The sequence below is a fragment of the Barbus barbus genome, assembly GCF_936440315.1.
Source record: "Barbus barbus genome assembly, chromosome: 2".
Classification (NCBI taxonomy): Eukaryota; Metazoa; Chordata; class Actinopteri; order Cypriniformes; family Cyprinidae; genus Barbus; species Barbus barbus.
The window spans coordinates 27,165,248-27,187,177 of record NC_136730.1 but is presented as its reverse complement, the minus strand read 5'-3'; the positions used below and the strand labels follow the sequence as shown (position 1 = coordinate 27,187,177).

Sequence of the window (21,930 nt, the reverse complement as noted above, 5' to 3'; positions counted from 1 at the left end):
CACAGTTTCAGTTAGCCCGGCCATATGGAGCAGCCTGAGGGAATAGCCTCCAGACAGAATTGTGGCAGTGCCTCAGCTGTCATCCCTTCTCCACAACACTGCATTTGAGAAGGTGGACCACAGTCTCCTTCATTATCTCAGCAACCGGAGTATAAACACACATTCATTAGTTGTGGTTTTTATTTATTATTCTTTTATTCTCTTTTTACCTACTTTATTTTAGTTTGCCAGTTTTTTCTTGATTATTTTTTATATTATATATAATATCTATCTGTTTTTTTAATCAGGTCTCGACATCAAGGTTGAATCTTTTCTTTAATGGTGTGATGCTCACTTTTTATACATTCCTCTAATGGTGTGTTTAGTCTTGAGACACTTTAAAAGAAAAAGATGATAGAAACTCTTTTTCGACTAAATTTATACAACTCTTTTATAACTTAAATCGATTAAAACGATGACGCAAAATATATAATTACAATGCCAAAGTGTTTTTACATAAAGTTCATTTAAAAAAAAAGCTTCATTGCGAGTTTGACTCTATGGATGTTCATGTGATCTTTCTAACAGCAGATGTCGTCGCTGCACTTCCTGATAAAGAACTTTTCTCTTTTTCTCACTAGCAAATTTAACTTGGATTAACCTTCCAAAATTGTTCTCCATTATGTTTTATTTTAATTAAAAAATATCTTTTAACCTATGTATTATTCTTTTTTTCTCCCATGACTTGTTTAGGATTTTATAAATGCATAGATTTACAAAATATTTAATTAAAAATAATTTACATTTAAAATTAATTCAATGAATGAATTGTACAGGTAGGTGGAACACCTGCTAGGCATTACTGCCGGTCGCACCTCCTCCGGTGCATTCAGTCAACTGCAATTTAATAATACATAAATTACAATGAGTAAAAACTGACTGACATTAAAACTGTTTTTTTTTTTTTTATGAAATCTGAACATTTTATTTAATTGTGTTTGGCATTCTGGTTCTAAAAACTACTTTTTTATTTATAGAGTAGTACTACCCATACCTTGAAGAAAAGTAGAGTTACAAGTAATGAGTTACTAAAGACAACAGATGAGTTAAGAGTATAGCGCGAGTATAGTATTAACCCATGCCCGGTTCACCTGAAGCTAGGCCATACCGTGGGTCAGTTTCTTCTCCCTGCAGTCAGATGTTGACCAGAGCAAAGCAACCAAACCACTGACCTCAGATCAGCGCGCCAGTCACGTGCACTGACCTCAGCGCGCGGCAAAGTCTGAAATGACATCATTCAAGCCAACGCGGATAGTGGTGCCTTTTCAAATGCCTGATCATAATTATGTACAGCTGGGCAAAAAGGATAATATGATTTCATGGTATTTTAGACAAACAAAATAAGATACACGGGTTCTGAGGAACATTTCCCGCTCTTTCACGGGTTTTTGTTAAGTAATTTAAGACTCGTACTACGACAAAGGCGTTGTTCATGAATATTAATGTAGTCACGCTGTCTCTGTTTTGAAACTTTTATTATACATCCTGTCATGTGCCTAATTAATATTCATGACCCAACCTGTGCGTCCGCGTCCTAGCGTCTGAGTTCACAGGGAGAACCGCGCATTTAATATTCATAAGTTAGTCCTTCGCCGTAGCAGGACAGGCAATTCACGAAGCCTCTCATGTGAGGTCCTCAGGCGCTCAGTGTGCGCCTCCCTTTGTGCCTCTCTCCACTCAAGATGGCTCCCGTTTTAGAGAAGAAGCTACTGGGCGCAGCCGGGACAGGCGACACTATGGAAAACAGCAACGAGGACGATGAAGGACAAAACCTCTGGTACGCCCGCACCCTCAAAGTGTCCAGGAGTGCAGCGAGTTAGTTTATTTGACCGCTGATGTGCTGCTTTGTCACCAGCCGGGTGCTGCCCAGTTCAGACGCCGGTCCCGGATGAGCCCTAAACACTTCACATAAACTTGTAGCAAAGTCTGAGCCGGGCTAGATTAGACCTTTACGACGGGCGAAATAATAATGACAGTCCTCGGAGGAGTTAGGATGCTCATGTCGTTAATACTGCGGTGGCTAGCATTTGTTAAAACTCAACGGTTTATGTTGTTAAAGTCGTTTCTGAAGAAGCATTGCTTCGCTGATTTTCTGTATGTACGAGTGGTTTTGTTCTTATGATAACGAAAGTGACTCCTGATGGGATGTAACGGTTGACTAGTGAGAGGTTCCTTGTGGTAACGGCCTTTTCCGGATGTTTTGGTAGCATCATAGCACATAGTTACAGTTATCTGCCGTCAGAACTAACCCTCAAACTACTAATTAAACCCATGCTTGTTAATGTTATTAATGTTGTGCTCATTTGTTGTTTTGTTCTTCAGGTCTTCGATCCTCAGCGAAGTTTCCACACGCTCCAGCTCTAAATTGCCTTCTGGGAAAAATATACTGCTTTTTGGTATTTGCCTTTTTTTGCTGAATTTGATTTTTTTTTTTAATCCAAATTCATGGCTTATTAAAAGTTTTGCTTACAAATGTTGAGAAACGCATGCATTCAGATGAAACAGCCTTAGGTAAATACCTTTAAATACAGATTAGGAAGCTGATATTGAAGGTTAGTTAACACAAAAAATCATTTAATCACCTTCATGTTGTTCCAAACACGTATGATTTTCTTTCTTCTGCAGAACAAAAATGAAGAATGTTGGTAAACAAGCTCTTTTGGTTACCTTTTACTTGTATTGTATGGACAAAACATATCAAAATATCTTCTGAGGTGTTCTGCACAAGAAAGTAAGTCGTGCAGGTTTATGAGGGTGAGGGTAAACTATCCTTTAAACTGTGTCCCAGTCATAAACTGACGTAATTTTCTTTGTCTAAACACTTTAAATACTACGTATGTCACATTTATTAAAAGTGATATGATTTCTGCTGATGTTTTAGGGGAGGATGGTTCAGGAAAGACAACACTTGTGTCAAAACTTCAAGGAGCCGAGCACAATAAGAAAGGTAGAGGGCTGGAATACTTGTACCTGAATGTCCAGGATGAAGACCGAGATGGTGAGTGTGTTTATACCGGGTAAAAGTAGGTGATAACAGATTAAAAGGGTTCGAGAACTAGGTCTGTCTTGATGATAACACTTGTTGGTTTCCATAGCTGTGAATATGAAATTATATAATGCTTTGTAAACAAAATTCTATGAAAAATGACATGAATTATTCTCTTTTTGTCTGTTGAAAATGCAGTTTTAGTTTTTTTTTACCATTTGCAAATCTTCCAGATTTGACTCGCTGCAGCGTTTGGATCCTGGATGGAGACCTGTACCACAAAGGCTTGCTGAAGTTTGCAGTGACTGCAGAGTCGCTAAAGGACAGTCTCGCGGTGTTCGTGGTGGACATGTCACGGCCTTGGACCATCATGGAGTCATTGCAGAAGTGGACGAGTGTGCTGCGTGAACACGTGGACAAATTGAAGATCGCACCTGAGGAAATGAAAGAGATGGAGCAGAGTAGTAAGTGCTGTTTTGTATTTTTACTACTAGGATGTAGTAGAACCAACATCTTGGTCTTAACTTGCACGGGATGTTCAGGTTCAAGTGTTATTGTGGGTGATAGCAGCATGTACATGAAGTCTACCTTACTGGTAGACATCTTATTTGACTTCCGTGTGCATACCGTATCAACCCATGTCAGGCAGATGGGAACATGGATGTTGATACGGCTCACTATTTTTTTGTCAGTTTTCTAATATGCATTTTGCAGTGAGAATAGTTCCTTTGGATCATATGTAAATGTTGAGATTCAGTAGCAGACAGTGACACTGCTACATTTACATATTGACTTCGGGAGAAGAATTAGCAGCAGACAGAGTAGATTAAATAACAGATTGTGATGCAGTAGTAAATGCACACATTAATTCCTTGTAACACATCAGTTGCGGAATTAGAGTTTTTTTTTTTTTTTCTTCAGTTGTGAATTCAGTATAGGTGATGCTAGTTAGAAAGCCATGTGAATTAGTCTTGATCTAGGGATTCTTCTTCTTTTATTAAAAATAGTCTTATTTTGTTATGGAGTCCTAATCCACTCTTATGATGATAGTAGGACCGGCTGCACTGGATGATGGTTTATTGACAGTCTGGATATGAAGCACTCTTTGTGCTTTGAATTTGCATAATACATGTTAGTAGACTCATGCTGTTAGAATTGAAGTGATCATAAATGCTGCTTCACTAGTGTTAGTTACAGTGGCTTTATGTTTTCAAAAACCCTTGTAGGTTGATACAGAATGGTTCAAAAGTTTGGGGATGGCAAGATTTTTTATTTTAATGCTGTTGAAATCATCTCATGCTCATCAAAGCTGCATTTGTTTGATCAAAAATACAGGAAAAACTGAAACATTGCCAAATATTATTACAATATAAAGTAACTATCTATTTTAATAAATTGTAAAATGTAATTTATTTCTGTGGTGGCAAAACATTTCTTATCAATTTTGGAAAGATCTGTGGTGCTTAATATTTTTGTGTAAATGGTGATACATTTTTTCCCCCAGGATTCTTTGAATATTTTTTTATTTTTATTTTTTTTATAAAACTATTGTAAAACTGTTGCTTTTGGTCAATTTAAAGTGTCCTTGTTGAATACTAATTTAAATAAATTAAACTTCTGAACACTGGTGTTCAGGTATTGAAGTTAATGTTTAGATTTTAGTTTAAAACTCACTTAATTATTATAAATTGTCATTATTAAAGTTATTATAAAACAATTATTAAAGTTATTATAAATGGTTTGTTGGAAAATAATGTTAATGCTATGACAAATAATTTGAAGACTTCAGACGGTTTACTGTGTGACGAAGACATAATGCTGCTCCAGTAGCGTTTGAGAAGTCTGAATGTTTCTGTAGTGTGATGTGAGAGGCAGAGTGCTCAAACATGAAGTGAGAGGCTATTTCTGAGGATGACTGTATCTGCGTGTGCCCTATAAACAGGGCTGTGAGAGCAGAATGGGGAAGTGGCTTGGCAATGGTATTGTTTTTTAGCTTGTGTATGAAATATTGAGACATTTTACAGCACATCTGAACGGTTACCTGAATCGCTAGCTCTGGATGTCATATGTGGCCATCTTATTTTATGGCGTTCATCCTTCTAATTTCTTTCAATCATAATATTAGAAAAGATCTATATTTCCGTTACGGAAATAAATTGCAATTTCAAATAATTTTTAACAGAAAGTTGTTTTACATTGTAGTAATATTTCTGTTCTTGGTGTATAAATAAATGCTTTTTTTTCACATGTTGTTCACATGTTGGATGTGTTGAATTGGTATCCAAACACACAAAGCCTCAAGCCGCCCATAGCATTGTAAAACTGAGCCGCCCTGTACAAGAGCGATTTCTTCCTTAAGCACAGCTGAGATCAACATAGGAAGCACAAGCAGGCAGCCTCCTCTCACTCCTTACATCTGACCGCACTCAGTGATGTCAGCACTTCTGTGGGATGGACGGTCCAGCCTCTCTTACAAGACGTTGCATCATGGTCTGCTCAGTTAGACCTTCCTGACATTCGACTCGTTGCTCTAAACATGGAATGAGCACAGCTCAAACCACTGTGCTGAAACATAACATCTCACAGCTCTTAGTCAGCTAACACATTAGCTGAATGTTTATTTGAAGTGTAGAGATGACTGCATGTACGTCGTAAACTGCATGTCCTTTTTAGTGTAGTTCAAAGGCTAAATGTGGCCAAGTAACTGCTTTTTACAAAAACAGCACTTTTTAATTGGTATTTACTATTTATTTTAGATGCACTTGGCACTCTGATAGCTTCATACCTGATGCACACTGGACGTGTGTGTTCTGTTGACTGTCCCCACCCTTGTTTGTGGAAGCTGGTCAAAGTCGACAGTAGAAAGTGATCGTAAACTGGTTCTTCATTTGATTGAGGTTATTACTGTAGGCCATATTGATTAAGAAAGTTGGTTGGTGCTTATAGATTAAAATCTATACCACAGCTTTAACTGTCTTGTGAAAACAGTCTGATCAAGTTGTTTAAAAAATGCTCACTATGTTTTTCAGACTGACTTTGTTGAGAACTGTGGAGATGACATGAAGCAGTAGAATCAAGGGTATTATTCAAAAATGTGAAGACTGTCATGTGATATGAACTATTGCCTATTGGCTATTATCATTTAAGAAGAATCACTAGATGGTAAACATCATTTTGCCTTCTGGAACTAATTAAAATTTCCTAATGGACTCTTTGTCAGAAAGCATTCGTAACAGTTGTTTATTGGTTTTCTGGAAATGCACCAAATTATCTTGATCTCTGGCTCTTGTGGAAACATGTATGCACTCCACACCACAGGGTGTGGGTAATTGAGTGTGATATAACCAGTTAAAGGAGGGATTCATGAGTAATTACTTTGTTTCTGATTATACACTGCTATTCAAAAGTTTTGGGTCAGAAATATTTTTTAAAATGTTTTTGTAAATGAGTCTTTTTTAAAAAAAATTTTTTTGCTGACTAAGGCTGCATTTGTTTGATCAAAAATACAGTAAAACTAACTTTTTACAAATTAAATTAAAAGCTTTCTATCTTAAAGGGGTCATCAGATGCAAAATTCACTTCAAGTTGTTTGAACATAAATGTGTGTTGGAAGTGTGTGTACACATCCATCCTATAATTATAAAAATCCACCCAGTGTTGTTTTTTTAATCCCTATTTTAAAACCCCCTTTCTCAAATCAGGCTGTTCTGAGGTCAGAATAACGTTAGTTCTGCACAGGCCGCTCCCACGATAGTTGATTGACAAGACCGTCTTACCTTAAACCCGCCCTGAGTGAGCTGTCATCAGTTCATCATTGTGTCGACTGCAGGGGAAGAAAAGAATGTCTCAGATTAAGTGATTGAGGTGCTTTGTTGTTGGATGTAATAATGAATATAGCAGTTGTCATTTACTCCCGACATCTGAGCCGCTGAAGACACAGAGGATTAAGGTTTCTTTCACTTTAAAGTGAATGCACCGATCCCCGATCTGCCTAAATGCGTCTATGTTCACGCAAATCATTTGTGATGCAGCCTCGCATACAGAAGTTAGTATAATGGTTTTTAATGAATCTTTGCAAATCGCCTTTCCTAATAATGTACTAGTTAGCCAGTTTAGCGGCTGTAGTTTACAGTACTGCTTGTCACCCCACGGAAGAGAGGGGTGGGGTCAGAGCTCATTAGCATTTAAAACAACATGGACTATAATGGCTTGCTAAAAACAGCTGATTTTGACAGGTTTAAAAAGGTGTTTTTACAATACCATTGAGAAATCTTAACCAAAGTATGTAATAGACTTTATTAAGATCCTAAAGAATCATATCAACTAGTGCAAAATGGGCATCCGATGACCCCTAAATAGAATTTTAAAATGTAATTTTCTCCTCTAATAGTAAAGCTGAATTCTTTAAGCAGCCAGTACTCCAGTCTTCCGTATCAGTTTAATGTGTCCTTGTGGAGTACTAATTTCTTTAAAAAAAAGAACATCACTGACCCCAAACTTTGTTACATTAATGTATTTTAAATCTGCTTTTAAGATAGTTTGGTCTGTTATTCCAGCAGTCCTGGAGCTGTTGTTCTTTTAACAGTACGTTGAAGGAAGTTGTGCAGCTTGTCTTGTTTCTGGGTCATCTGGAGCTGCATTCTTAAGATTCTTGAGGAAGTTTCCCCCCCTTTCCCTCCCTCAGCACCTCCTGAATATACCACCGATTAAAGGCCATTCCATCCATCCACTTCCGCATATCACCATCATGCCCAACTACATATACTCCTGTATATTAGCCCGGCAGTGAATACCATTGTTTTTGGTTGCATTTGCATGTTCTGTTGTGCTGTATGAGGATGAGGGCTTGTGCAGGGATCAGACAGGGTCTTAAGAATGTGCTGTCAGCTCTGTTCACATCTGAGCTGCTCTTCCACAGGCCTCGGCTGCTCGGATGTGTCCAGAACAAGTCATGATTTCAGGCGGTTTAAATGACTGATAAATGGATGATTACCAAACTAAAAATACATTCTCTGAATTATTATTATTTATTTTTATTTTTTTTCATATATGGGAGAGGCTCTTCATATATATGGCATAATTTTTATGCATTTAAACCTATGTTTAACTGAGAAAATGCAATCGGACAGAAAATGTAGGCGTCATGTCATTGACCCATGAGTCACATTTAAGAACATGTCTCTGGTTTTCAAAACTGTCTTGTATCAGCCCAGCACTGTCTCACTCATCTAACACGCCCGATTTAACTCGTCAGCTCATTAATAGAGATTTTAAGGCCTGAAGTGTGTCAACAAAGGTAAAAAGAGTTGAGAGAAAATATGAGAACATAGATCCGCGTCATGTTCAGCAACGGCAGCTCTTAAAGAAATAACAGCCAATGTAACCTAATAACCAGCTGCTGTGATGTCTATTAATCAAAGGACAGAAAAAAAGAGGAAAAAATAACTTTTATAGCTTTAAGGATTCATCTATACTTAATTTAGAATGTGTTTGATAACTTCAATTTCTGAATATTTCTGCTGAAGGTCACAGGTAAATATGACATTTATTATAATGGGTCTAAGTCTAATAAATGTTAAAATGGAAAGCTTTATAATGTTGAATGGCTAATCAATGATTAAATGGCTACTGGGGAAAAAACTATTCCAGATACATCAGAGTGGTGCTGGCCTTCAGTCATAAATGTCATTATACCAATATTAACAAATGTACTGTCTTTGTTGTTTGCACATTAATTTGAAGATTGAATGTGAAATTATTGCAATATAAAAGTATATTTAAAATTTTTATGTTAAGTGGGATTAATCACGATTAATTTCAGAAAAATGTGAGATTAATTAGTTATATATATTTGCTAATCATTTGTTTCTGTTCATTTAACACACATTCACACACTCAATGTTCATGCTTCAAAAATGACAAAAGGATATCGTAAAAGTAATTCATATAAATTGAGTGGTTTAAGATCTAATTTTGATCTATGCAAATACAGTTCATGAAATATGGTAGAGAGTTTCAAGTGTTCTTGTTTGATGCTTGAAAGCAAACCTCAATGGTTCTTTACTTGTAAAGCATGGGTAGAGTTTCCCTTTTTATGAAGTTACCTATTACTTTCAAACATCACTCATTTGTTTTTGAAGAAGTATTAAATAATATATGCTTTTTTAATGTAAATAGTAATGTAATGGTTTGATGCTTCTGTTAATGTCGTCAACTGTATGATGTAGCAGCCGACACGGTTTACTGTAAATATGTTAAATTACTGTATGTTTGACCCTGTTTGTGTCTTATTCTTTTCTCTGCAGTGGTTAAGGCCTTTCAGGAGTATGCAGAACCAGAGGAATCCACGCCAGCCTCACCCCAGAGACGAGCTCCAGCAGCTGGGGGAGAAGATGAGAGTGTGCTGTTGCCCCTGGGAGACAACGTCCTCACACACAACCTGGGCATTCCAGTGCTCATAGTTTGCACAAAGGTAGTAGAAAGTGATAAAATCATTTGACCTGTCATATTGGGTCCTTACCTTAATAAAAGTTTGGTGAGCATATATGAGATCAGCATAGTAAATATAGTACTTATTCCATTACAATCACATTATTAAAGCATGCTTTTTAATCAGCTCTCAGGAATTGTGTGTATAAACAATACTATAAAGGTTTGGGGTCAGTAAGATTAATGTTTTCGATTGAGTCTATGTTCACCAAGGCAAAATTTATTTGATGAAAAAATACAGTAAAACAGTACTAAATACAGTAATGCTGTGAAGTAGCATTGCACTTTAAAATGAATATATTTTAAAACGTAATGGCAAAGCAGAATTTTCAGCGGCAATTACTCCAGTCTTCGGTGTCACATGATTGTTCAGAAAAGCATGCGTGCTCAAGAAACATTTCTAATTATTAAAGGCTTATGACTTTCACTTTGCTAAAGAGAACATTATTTTGTGTTTTGGTGTAATGCAATGTTTATGTGCTTTAAGGTTCAAAAATGCATTATTTTCCACATACTGTGCATTATTGTTGCTCCTCTATGCTCCGCCTTTCTGAAACGTGCCAGTTTTTACAAAGCTCATCGTTCTGAGAAGCGAGGCGTGCTCTGATTGGCCAGCTATCCAGTGCGTTGTGATTGGCTGAATACCTCAAGCGCGAGACGGAAATGTTACGCCCCCTTACCATATTGTGATGCCATGTCCCGGAGCGACGAGACATAAACAATAAAACCTATTATAAACAAGGCATTTGTTGCATCCAGTGGGGACATAATTACTGATTATAATGACTTATATTGTCTTTTTAAGCATCGCGTTGCATCGCGCCGCGTAAACATTACCATGTCTGCATTTGTGATCGAAGAAATGACAAACAACAAGAGCTACTCTACACTGCGTTTGAATCGTCAGTGGCAAATTCTTTAAATAAGAAAACGTACTTACAGGCTGTGAGTCAGAAGCACCAGACTGACCTTGCAAAGTTGGAATTGCCCCACTTTATAGAAACAGCCTTTGTGCAAGCCAGCATTGTAGGCTGCTCTTCCAGGTTCAGGAAATAGTCCTCCATAAAATGCGCTGCACACACTCTAATATTTGGGTTGAACTGTTCTGGAACAGTGTTGTAAATACAACTTAACCACTGATTTCTAGTTGAGTCCTCTTTTGGAAGCCCAAACAAAGTACTTTCACAACGAAACACAGCGTCTCCAGGACATGGTGCAACAATACTATCAGTGAGAATAATAGTTCCGCCTTCTTTCATTGCGTATGCATTTGGGCGGTGTTTTGCAAATCTCCCCACACTGTGATGTAGACATGTGGGGGCATGTTTGAATGAGCTGTTTTAGGGGGGCGTGGTCGAGTCTTAACTTTTATAAAGATTATTTATTTGGTTTTGAGACTTTAGTCTTTGCAACTTCAGGGATCTTATCTATGCATGAACAGCTTATAACACTCCAAAGAGAAAGGAAAACTTGAAATCGTATCACATGACCCCTTTAAAAAAAGTTGAAAACAATTTTACTGCATAATATTTTTGAGGAACCCATTATACTTTGATTCATCATTTTTGATAAATAGAGAGTTCGAAAGAACAACATTTAAAATAAATTAACCATTGAATGGTAGTTTATGTCCTGTATATAAATAGGAGTGATTAGCTGTACAATTTGTGAAATTTGAGGGGATATTTTGAGTTGTTTTGCTCTGTGTTTAGGGATCGGGTGTGTTGTTTCTGATGCATCATTGAGTGTCTTTAGCTCGATGAAAAGCTCTCTTTATGGAGTCTCAGTAGCCCGCAGGTCCAGAGCTGCAGACGCACCATGCCCCCCTCACATGCTCTTTCGGATCAGAACACGCTCAATGATCTCCTCTATTGTTAGCCTCCCTCCAGCCCCGGGTGCATGAAAGACAACCCGTTTTTAAATGAGGTAGTTTAGGTCTGAGAGTAAAATGCTCACTCTTTGTTCTGTTCAACATCAGGAGGCAAAGTGATCAAACAGCCTCACCCTGGGATAGACGAGAATAGAGCCTGATTGAATTTCAGAAAGCAGTTCCAGTTTCCAGTTTACATGAAAGCAAAAAAATTGCTCTTATCAATATGCATTAGTATCATCATTACTGATCTGCAAACAGCAGCAACTCACTGGCATAGTACTAAAGCTTTTAAAGGGATAGTTCGCATAAAAATGTAAATTGTCTTCATTTACTTACCCTCATACTCATCCAAACCTGTGTGACTTATTTTGCACAACATGAGAAGATTTTTCAGTGAATGTTGAGGTTCAAACAACATTAGACCCCATTACCTTTCTTTGGATGGTGAAGATTAAAAACAAAGACATTTTTCAAAATATCTTCAAGATATCCAGATAAGGTTTAGTTTACTCCATGAATATATTTCCATTGCTTTATCACATTTGTTTTAAGTGTTAAAGACAATAAGTTTTTAGTATATCCTGTGGTTCAGTACAAGGTCAGCAGTATCTGTGACATGCAGAGATGAATTTGCTTTTGCAGTGGCCAAGAATGATCTGTCCAAGATATTTTTTTCATGGCAGCCTCCTGGATTTTTAAGCAGCCTAGTTGGCACCTCCTCTTCCTGCCAAAACGATTATGGCTGGCAATAGGCCACAACCTGAGTCATTCACAAACATGGCTGCTGCATCAGTCCTGTTAAGCATGTGTATGCTTGTCTGTGATTTTTAGGATGGTGTGTCTGTCATTTAAAAGGAGATCAATGATGTTAAATGTATGGTTCACCCAGAAATCTGTCTCTATATCTGTCTCTGTGTTTTAGTGTGATGCTGTCAGTGTACTGGAGAAGGAGCACGACTACAAGGAGGAGCATTTTGACTTCATTCAGTCACACATCCGGCGGTTCTGTCTACAGTGTATCCTATTCACTCAGTCTCAGCATTTGTCCTGTTGTAATATTTCTTTTTTTCGATGCAGTAGACTTTAAAGAAACATTTTGTTAAATATATGGTTATAAGTGGCAGCTGTGGTTTCAAAAAACTCCCTATAATATTTCAAGTATTTTGGCATTGTATATTGGTGACTTGTATATTTAGCAACAAATGACTGTTTATTTTACTAAGTGATATAATGTCAATATACCAACCTACTTGAATTACCTAAATTTGCTTTTTACCTTTAAAATGTTCTGGTAACCACCATAATAATACAGGTGGTAAAACAGAAAGTTACATGATGAAACGGCATTCATTTTAAATGACCTGTCCATAAAACAGCCAGTAATTGTTAATAAACAGTGCACCAGGGCGTATAAAGACAAAACACTATCATGGTAACCCACGTGACGCTAAAGTAGTGCTATAAACATTAACTCAGAAACAGAAAATGTAACACAAAACACCCTAATACACATGACTTGCATCAGAAATTAGAACAAACCAAATTATTTACATAGAATATAGTCATATGCGATGTATCATGCAGGGGCTTCTGGGAATGTTCTTTTACTGTATTTCATGATAAATCGTACAGCAGTTCATTGTTTTTATTTGCATAAAACATTTATTAAAGTAAAATTACAATTAATGTCATTTTTAACCATTTACAGTTTTTCTCCATATATGTGTATGTATACATGTCCCTGTTAAAAATTTACAAAAAAATTTTACAGTATGCACATCCTTAATCAAATCTCACAGATGGAGCTGGTTTGATTTACACTTCAGTCAAAGAGGAGAAGAACCTGGACCTTCTCTACAAATACGTGGTGCACAAAATATATGACTTCCAGTTTACTACGCCTGCCTTAGTAGTGGAGAAGGATGCTGTGTTCATGTGAGATCTCCAAAAACTGTTGCATTTCTTATCATTTTATGCTAGAATATCCATGTCTAATTCAGTTTGGTGTCAGTCTGTCAAACTGGTTTCTTTTAAAACATTTTTATCTCTGCATAGTCCATCTGGATGGGACAATGACAAGAAAATTGCCATCTTGCATGAAAACTTCACAACGGTTCGACCTGAAGATCCCTTTGAGGACTTTATAACGAAACCTCCTGTACGAAAGGTGAGAAAAGAACCTAGAAATGAACATTTTTACATTAATCTGCAAGTACATATGTAACAATAGCTTTTTTTGTCCCTTGTGTGTTTCTAAAGTTGGTGCATGACAAGGAAATCGGTGCAGAGGATGAGCAGGTCTTCCTCATGAAGCAGCAGGTATGTTTGGTCTGCAAGAAAACAGATTGCAGATTTAATATCAGGTTTCTTCATTCAGTGCTGATGTTACCCATTTGAAAAGCAGCTGAAATCAAGTGATCTCTTCTCTGACGTCGACATGCATCCCTCACAAAGCTCTCCCGCTGTCCCTCATTAGTTTGATTAGATACAGTGAAACCCTTTTGACAGGTTTATTTTCCCTCGTATTTTCAGAGTTGTCTGACCAATCAGGAACTGGTGAAGCAAGCCTTGTTTTCATTTACTGACCTAGGGTCAATATGCAGTATAACTGTTTAATACACAATATTTGGTCATTTTAAAATAATAATTTCTTTTTAATGGTCATGGCAAGCCAGCTTCTTATATGCTGGCACATTCTCAGGAGCTTCACTGTGTGTCTAATCATATCCTGAATGGTTCCATGTGGTTTAATCAATTGTGAATACTGTTTATGCAAGTTTTTTTATTAAGAATGCTCTTTAACACAGCTTTAGGCTCTATATGCAATGTCACCTCTATTAAGCGGCTGCTTTATATATTTTGTCTTTTTTTTAAATAAAAAGATTACTGCAAACAAACAATGTGTTGTCGTTCAGCTAGAAACGTATTTGCACAAAAATAAATCTATAAAAACAGCAATATTATGAAATATTACAATTCAAAATAACTTTTCTATATATTATTTTTTCCCCTTAAATAGAATGTTAAATTGAACAGCATTTACTTGAAATTGTAGTCTTATGTAACTTTATAATCAGTAACTTTTAATCAATCCTTTTTAATCAAACTTATTACATTTTTTCAAATTCTTAAATTACTGGCCCCAAACTTTTAAATAGTAGTGGTCATGGTTAAAAAAATAATGCATAATACACAGCAATATTTCAGCTGTCTTTTCTTCTGTCACTTTATTACAGTCATTGTTAGCCAAGCAGCCGGCCACACCAACAAGAGGAACAGTAAGTGTGACTTCAGACACCACACACACCGCTCACAATTTTAAGTGTGATACTGTTATGCTGCTTTGAGGATTCTGTGATAATGTTGTGACGCTAATGTTTCATAATTTTACAAAAGTCACTCAAACATGTATATATATTTTTTTTCTTTTTTTTTTTAATTGCAATTCAGATTCCTTTTTATTGATGATTTCATGTAGTGGGAAATATAAATCTGCTGATGTTTTTGCATTTTTCTAACATCTATTTTTGTGTGTGTGTGTGTGTGTGTGTGCGCATAGGAGTCTCCTGCACGGACTACATCTGGTTCACCCCGGCCGACAGGCCGGACAGGGCCCACCAATGTGGCTAGTGTCTCACCCATGACTGCGGTGAAGAAACCAGACCCCAACATGAAAGGTAAGATATCTTACCTCGCAAGATTACACGCACCACTTGATGCAGAACATAAATGAAGCTTTGTGATCTCATGGCTCTCTACCCAGGTGAAAAACAAGTACACTTCCATAATGTACTTAAAGTGCTCTATTTTCGTGCACTAGTTGTGTACTTAATATACTAAAAATGATCCTTTAGTACTTCTTAAGATAAACGTAAGATCATCTAAGTGTACTCAACTGTGCTATTTTGAGACACCAAGAATATGACGTAAAATGCACTTTTAACATACTATCTTTGTATTTAAAAAATATATTTAGCTACCACTTGTAGTACACTTGTGTGTACTAGTGAATGAAAGATGGGTTCAAGTGTACTACAAGTGGTAACTAAATAAATGTTTTAAATACAAAATAGCACAGTTGAGTACACTTAGATGATCTTAAGTTTATCTTAAGAAGTACTAAAGGATCATTTTTAGTATATTAAGTACAAAATTAGTGCACGAAAATAGAGCACTTTAAGTACATTAAGGAAGTGCACTTGTTTTTCGTCATCAGACTGGTACAAATAGCACACAATTGTGGTCATCCCTCTGCCTTTGCTTCAGTCTAGCTTCTTTAAACCACTGCCCTCCTGAGGAGAATGTAGGAATAATTCCCTAAACAGTATATTCCCGTGCATTCCAGTTGGTGTGGGAAAAATTAAATTTTCCAATCATTAAGCGCAGCTGGTCAGCATGTTTCAAACCAGCAGGAATAGATTCAGTCACTTTAATTAAATCTACTTTAATTGAATTCTTAAACTTTCCCAACCTATAGGGTATCTGGTATCATATTTCACATTTGTGACCCTGGACCACAAAACCAGTAATAAGTAGCATGGGTATATTTGTAGCACTAGCTAACAATACATTGTATGGGTCAGAATTATACATTTTTCTTTTATGCCAAAAAATCATTAGCATATTAAGTAAAGATCCTGTTCCATGAAGAGATTTTGTAAATTTCCTACCGTAAATGTATCAAAACTTGTAATAGTAATATGCATTGCTAAGAACTTCATTTGGATAACTTTAAAGGCGATTTTCTCAGTATTTTGATTTTTTTTTTTTTGCACCCTTAGATTCCAGATTTTCAAATAGTTGTATCTCAGCCAAATATTGTCCTATCCTATTGTTTATTCAGCTTGATGTATAAATTCAGATGATGTATAAATCTCAATTAAAAAAACCCTTATGACTGGTTTTATGGTCCAGGGTCACATTTAAGTATTTCAGTTTATACTAGTTTTCAGTTAATAGCCATGCTAAGCTCTTTTAATATTATAGTGGTGGTTATTGTGAATCTGGATGCATGTTTTGTTTGCTTTTGAACACCACATAGTCATCTGAGGTCATTGTTTAATTTGTGTGTGTTTAGGAGCAGCAGCAAATGAGGGAGTGCTGGCCAACTTCTTCAACAGTCTGCTGAGTAAAAAGACGGGTGTGCCGGGCAGTCCTGGGTCACCAGGGGCAGCAGCAGGAACGAGCGTACAAGGCTCTGCCAAGAAAACAGGTAAATTCTTCCTTTTCCAGCCTCAACCCTGGGAACGGGTGAATCTCAAAAAAAAAAAAAAAACTGCTATGTATGGGTCATATTTCACCCCAAAATCATAAGGGAATTTTTTTTTGTTTTGCATAATGTAAGTCTTGAATTACTACAATATTGTATTGCAGTGCGTACAATTATTTTATTTTGTTTTATGTTTTTAGCAATTAGAGTTTGGGAAAATATTCTTAATTTTTGAAAATAATGTAAAATTGCAAACAATCCTTATTGTCCTATAATTGGCCTCAGTTTCTTAAAGCATGTCCGATTTGCTTGAAATTTGGTGTGCACCATCTTAAGATACTCTTGACAAAAATGTATTAAAATAATTTTTATCTTTAAAGAATTTTAATTACTTTTATCATTTTGGAGAGATAGGCCAGTGTCTTTGTGAGTGTGGTCTCTAGTTATTAATTGGCTGGTATCTTTTGAATGCGATGTCTTAACTTCAAAACTTGGTACACATGGACAACAGGACATTCTGAGGATGTTTTTTCTCCCCTGTGATTTTTGGTTGAATTACAACCTGTGCAATCATTCTTGAGATTCACCTGATCACCTTTTATCATAATGTCTTTTGTTCCCTCTGGACAATGCTGTTTTTTGGAGTTTTGCCTTTACAGCCAGAGAGAGTATCCAGGAGGCATGGGCTAAAAAGCCTGTGTGAGTGACGCCACCATGGATGGTGATATCTCATACTCACTGGCTTTCATACTTAGAATGATGTCATGTTCATACCAACTGCACTTTTCATCTTTAATATTTTGTTTCAGTTGTTTATATATATATATATATATATATATATATATATATATATATATATATATATATATATATATATATATATTGCTAATATATTAACACATTTCTGTGTTCATTACCTGCTGTTATGGCCCCTTTGTACTTGGATAAAGAACCGCATGCAGTTTTTTTTTTTCATATCCTTCTCATTAAGTTTGCATTTGTGTAGTCACACAGCATGCTGCTTTTGAATGCATACCAGCATGCAGCACTCATCTACGTCCACCGAACTGGTTCCCACATAACCATAACCAACCTGTGTTATTTTCGTATACAACACAGAAACTACAGGAGATTACTCTGTGTTTTCTTTCTCTTCTTTCTTCCAAGGGCAGAAGCCGGGTTTGACTGACGTGCAGGCGGAACTGGACCGAATGACTCATAAACCTGACTCAACGGTAACGGCCAACAACACCCCTGCGACAGAGAACGAGGCATGAGACCGCCAATAGCATTGTCCACTCTGGAAATCAACATGTAATGACATAAAGGAGAAAAAAAAAGCTATTCATGACCAAAATTCCCCCACCTTGTTTGTCAATCAGCAAACAGACCGCGGTTTTCTGAAAGTGTTGGGATTCTGTCAGATGTATAGGCTCTGATGTTGTGGGGGAAAGAGAGGTAGATATTCGAAAAGATGCAACTGCTTTTCTTTGTTTTCATTTCCAGACCCCTTTCTATGTATGTATGTATGTTTGTTTGTTTATTTGTGGTGATTCATTTTTGGTGTGGCATAGGGCAGGTCAGGTAATGGGTGCTCTGTCCTTAAGGAGGCAGTCAAACCTCTGAAGTGCGGGGCCTTGCTTAGCTTGGGGATCGTTTAACGGCACCCATTCCCCTCCTCCTGACAAGAGCAGAAACACACTACTGCTTTCAACCAGCAGTCGCTTCAAGTGTTGCAATCAGCTACAACTACTGCGAAAAGCCTAAATATATTCTTTGAAAAAAATAAGTACTTGCAAAAAGTATATAATGTGTACAAACAGTTAGATTTATGCTGATGTATTTATGAAAAAGAAAGCAAATCAAGCTTTTATTTTCTCTGTGTTTTATCAGTGAGACGTTAAGCTTCATTTAACATGGTTAACATCACTGATGTCATGACACTAATGACAAATACCCATTGGCCTTCAGCATACAACAATGGCAGACGCTGCCACACCACCTCTTTGAATTATGTAAATATGCGCTAAATATTTGCTATATGAGCTTTGATTTGATTTTGTATAAAATTTAATTATTTTAACAATTTATGAAGAACTATTTCAGATGAAACAAGCATTGATGAGTATCAGGCTGAGCTTTTTCTTTTGGCTATGGTTGTTTTTGGAGGAGAGGGGCAGGGCAGCATCTTTCCTAGTATAACTCCCAAGTGCCTGTGTCATAGTGGAGGTGCTTGTCTTCAAAAGAGGAATTGCACTGTAGCATTAACAGGCAAATTTTTTTTTTGATCCAGCTTCATGTAATTTATTTTTGTTTGTTTTATTTTGGAAATGCATGTCTGTGGTCAATGCTTTTTTTTGCTACAATTACACATTTTGCTTACTTCAGTGGCCTAGATCTTTTTTTTTTTGCTGCCATATGGAGCTTGCCTTTCTTTTTGTGAATGTCAGCATCCAAATAAAACGTGTTTAGCGGGACATTTCATCCCACCTCCCAGTTGGAAATTGTGGCTTAAACCACTAGCGCCATTCTCATGTGGCCAAGTGATAGACTGTAAGTCGTGTCTTTTGTTAGTCCTTACAAATGAGATCTCAGATTTTTTTATGTTACCTGAAGACTGTAAAGTGATTCACGTAAAACATTCCCTATTTCTATAGATGACCCTGTAGGCGACGCATGTTTGTTCCGTGTGCCCTGCCTCAGTGCCCACAGGAAGTGACGACTTTGCCTTCAGTGTAGCGTTCACTGTTGTCACTCCACATGCTCTGTCTCTTCACTCAGGGTAGTTCTGAGTCCATACAACAGGCTTGTTTGTCTTCATAGTAAATTTCTCAACATTTTCTTCCTACTGATACTGTATCATACTCCTGTTTCAAGCTGGTTGTTTTCAGATTTCCAGATTTGGTCGCTGAAAACGAAACGGAGTTAGTTGGTTTAGATTGACAAATCATCTGCAGACATGTCATGTTTTTTCTAAGGTTTTTAACCTTAGTGTTGTAGTGGATAAACTGTAAATGGAACAGCTAAAGTGGCTTTTAAATGATCATTACATTTTCAGATGAAAAAGGAAAACGCAGAGAATTGGAATCTGGAACCAAAGATGTGTTATGTCTATGTTGAGTAGCTGCCCTAAATTCCTCCCAGGTGGCCGCTCTTGGCTGAGCCTGGAGAAGCCATCATTCCAAAACGGATCCTCTGCTTATACTGTGGTGGTCTGTGTTCAATGTCCGTTTTTTGTTTGTTTGTTTTTTCCACTAGAGTTTGAAGTCTTTGTCCTTTTTTAAGCTCTTCAAGGGAATAGACCACGAGACGTGTAGCGTTTACTGTTGTTTTTCATGAACTTGTGTTAGAAATATGAAAAGAAAGATCTCATACCAAACTAGAGATAAGGAACTCGAATGAAATTTACTGTTATGCTGCAAAATATTGCTTAACGGTTTCCATTTGCAATGGGCAGGGCTAAAGCATTTGCTGATATTCAAGCACAACATTAAGTCTGGACTATATACCTCTTGTTTTAGTGGTTAAGGTTTTTCATCTATTCAGATTAAGGACTTATTGGGGCTGCCACTAATGAAGCCTTTGATCACATATAACATTCTACCTGCTTTCAAAACCGCTTATATAACCTTAAATGCACTTAAGTATTTCATTGCATCATCTGCATTTGCTGTGTGATTGAAATCTCCTTCCTGTGAACATGATTAATTTTCCCCTCAAAAACTGAGTTTAATATTATTTCATGGCATTGTAACTTTTACTGGAAGTAAATAACTGTTAATTCATCTTAGTTAAACGATCAAAAGTAACACACTGTTAGCTATTTAAACATTTTGTGCAACACACACACAAAGTTTGACAGTTACTGATTTTAATAGTAGCTTGGTGCAAATGTAAACAACTTAATGGACTAAGAAATTTAAAAACTAACAAGCTGGGCCTGAAATGCCTGAAGTACTTGAAAAAGCTTCTTAACTCAGAACCCATCTGTTTCCCCAAAGGAGATACACAACGGATGAAAGGTCTAAGGATGTCCACCAAAAGAAACAAGTTCACTTGGCTCCAGCTTCATTGATTTCCTTCCCTCGTTTGAGGATGATTGCAATTATATAACAAACAGCACATTTTATATATATTTAATTCAGACTAGGATGAAAGTTGACCGCTTTGTTCTGTATACTACTCCTAATATACACTTACCCCTGTAAGAAAGAAAATGTTGAGAAAATGCTCTGGCTTCCAAAATTTCTAGGAATTGAGAGACCTTTCTATTCACACAAAGGACTGTGTTTGTGTGCTATACCTTAAAGTGAGTCTGATTGTATGGCTTTAACTTGATGCAGTATGTGGCCATGTGAAAACTTGCTTTTAAGGCAAACAAAGATAACGAAACATCTTTTTTTTTTCAGTCCTGGCTTAAATAAAATACAAATCCAGACTACAAATATCTTGTGATGATTATTATTTTTTTGCTTGTCATGTCAGTTGATTTTTATAAGATGCACAGCTTTTTAGAAGACCACATTACAGTAGCCTACTTCAGACCTAAACATATTTCATTTAATATTGATCTTTTGAAGCGTGGCTTAAGAGTTTGCTACAGTTTTCAGATGGTTGCATGATTTTGGGAACCAAACCAGTTGGGGGCAGTGCTGGTCTCCCATCTCTAGCCATTATTTTTTTTTAGAAAAGTTAAATGAAAATGTGTACAATCGTATGTTTGAATATGTAATCTGTAACAGAGTGTGTGTATAATATTATTATTTGTAGTTTTATACATATTAGTGTAGGCAGTATACTATTGTGAGAACCAAAAATATATGACGGCATAGTATTAGTATTCCTAAATTAGTCTACAAGAGGCTTACTGATTGTATAAAGCTGATAGAAAGTACACGGACAAAGTACAATAGCTCTCTAGGAAGGCTGTGCACTAGAGCTTGGAAACGGTGGCAAGCTGAATTAACATTTATTCATTTAACTAGTTTATTTTGTTACAAGTATGATTCATCAGTAGTTGATCCTGCAATGACTATCTTTTTTAAATTTTAGCTACTATTATCTAATATATGGAAGCCCGTTTCCGCCACTGAATAAAAAATTCAAAAGGTAATTGCAACTTTTCATCTCACAATTCTGACTTTTCTCATAATTGCGAGATATAAACTCAGAGAACAAAACTGGACTTTAACTCGCAATTGCGAGTTTATATCTCAATTCTGTGGAAAAAGTAACCATAACCTTTTTTTTTAATAATTGTTTATTCAGTGGCGGAAACGGGCTCCCGTAAATATACAAGTACTAGTAAAGCTTGAATACTTACTAGCCACAATT

General features: G+C 36.6%; 1 protein-coding gene across 2 annotated transcripts; it reads left to right on the top strand.

Annotated features, from left to right (window-relative positions):
- The first annotated feature begins 1,582 nt into the window (after window positions 1-1,582).
- On the top strand, window positions 1,583-21,039 carry LOC306883995 (cytoplasmic dynein 1 light intermediate chain 2-like). 2 transcript variants are annotated; one of them, XM_079439582.1, is made up of 13 exons: window positions 1,583-1,816; window positions 2,362-2,435; window positions 2,921-3,037; window positions 3,259-3,489; window positions 9,331-9,497; window positions 12,310-12,403; window positions 13,187-13,322; window positions 13,443-13,554; window positions 13,647-13,706; window positions 14,624-14,665; window positions 14,947-15,064; window positions 16,465-16,599; window positions 17,764-21,039. In XM_079439582.1, the coding sequence occupies exons 1-13, from the start codon at window positions 1,722-1,724 to the stop codon at window positions 17,871-17,873; spliced, it is 1,491 nt and encodes a 496-aa protein (XP_079295708.1). In that variant the 5' UTR covers window positions 1,583-1,721; the 3' UTR covers window positions 17,874-21,039. The 2 variants fall into 2 exon arrangements, with proteins under 2 accessions (XP_079295708.1, XP_079295709.1); XM_079439583.1 differs by having other exon boundaries at window positions 1,612-1,816; window positions 17,769-21,038.
- The last annotated feature ends 891 nt before the right edge of the window (window positions 21,040-21,930 follow it).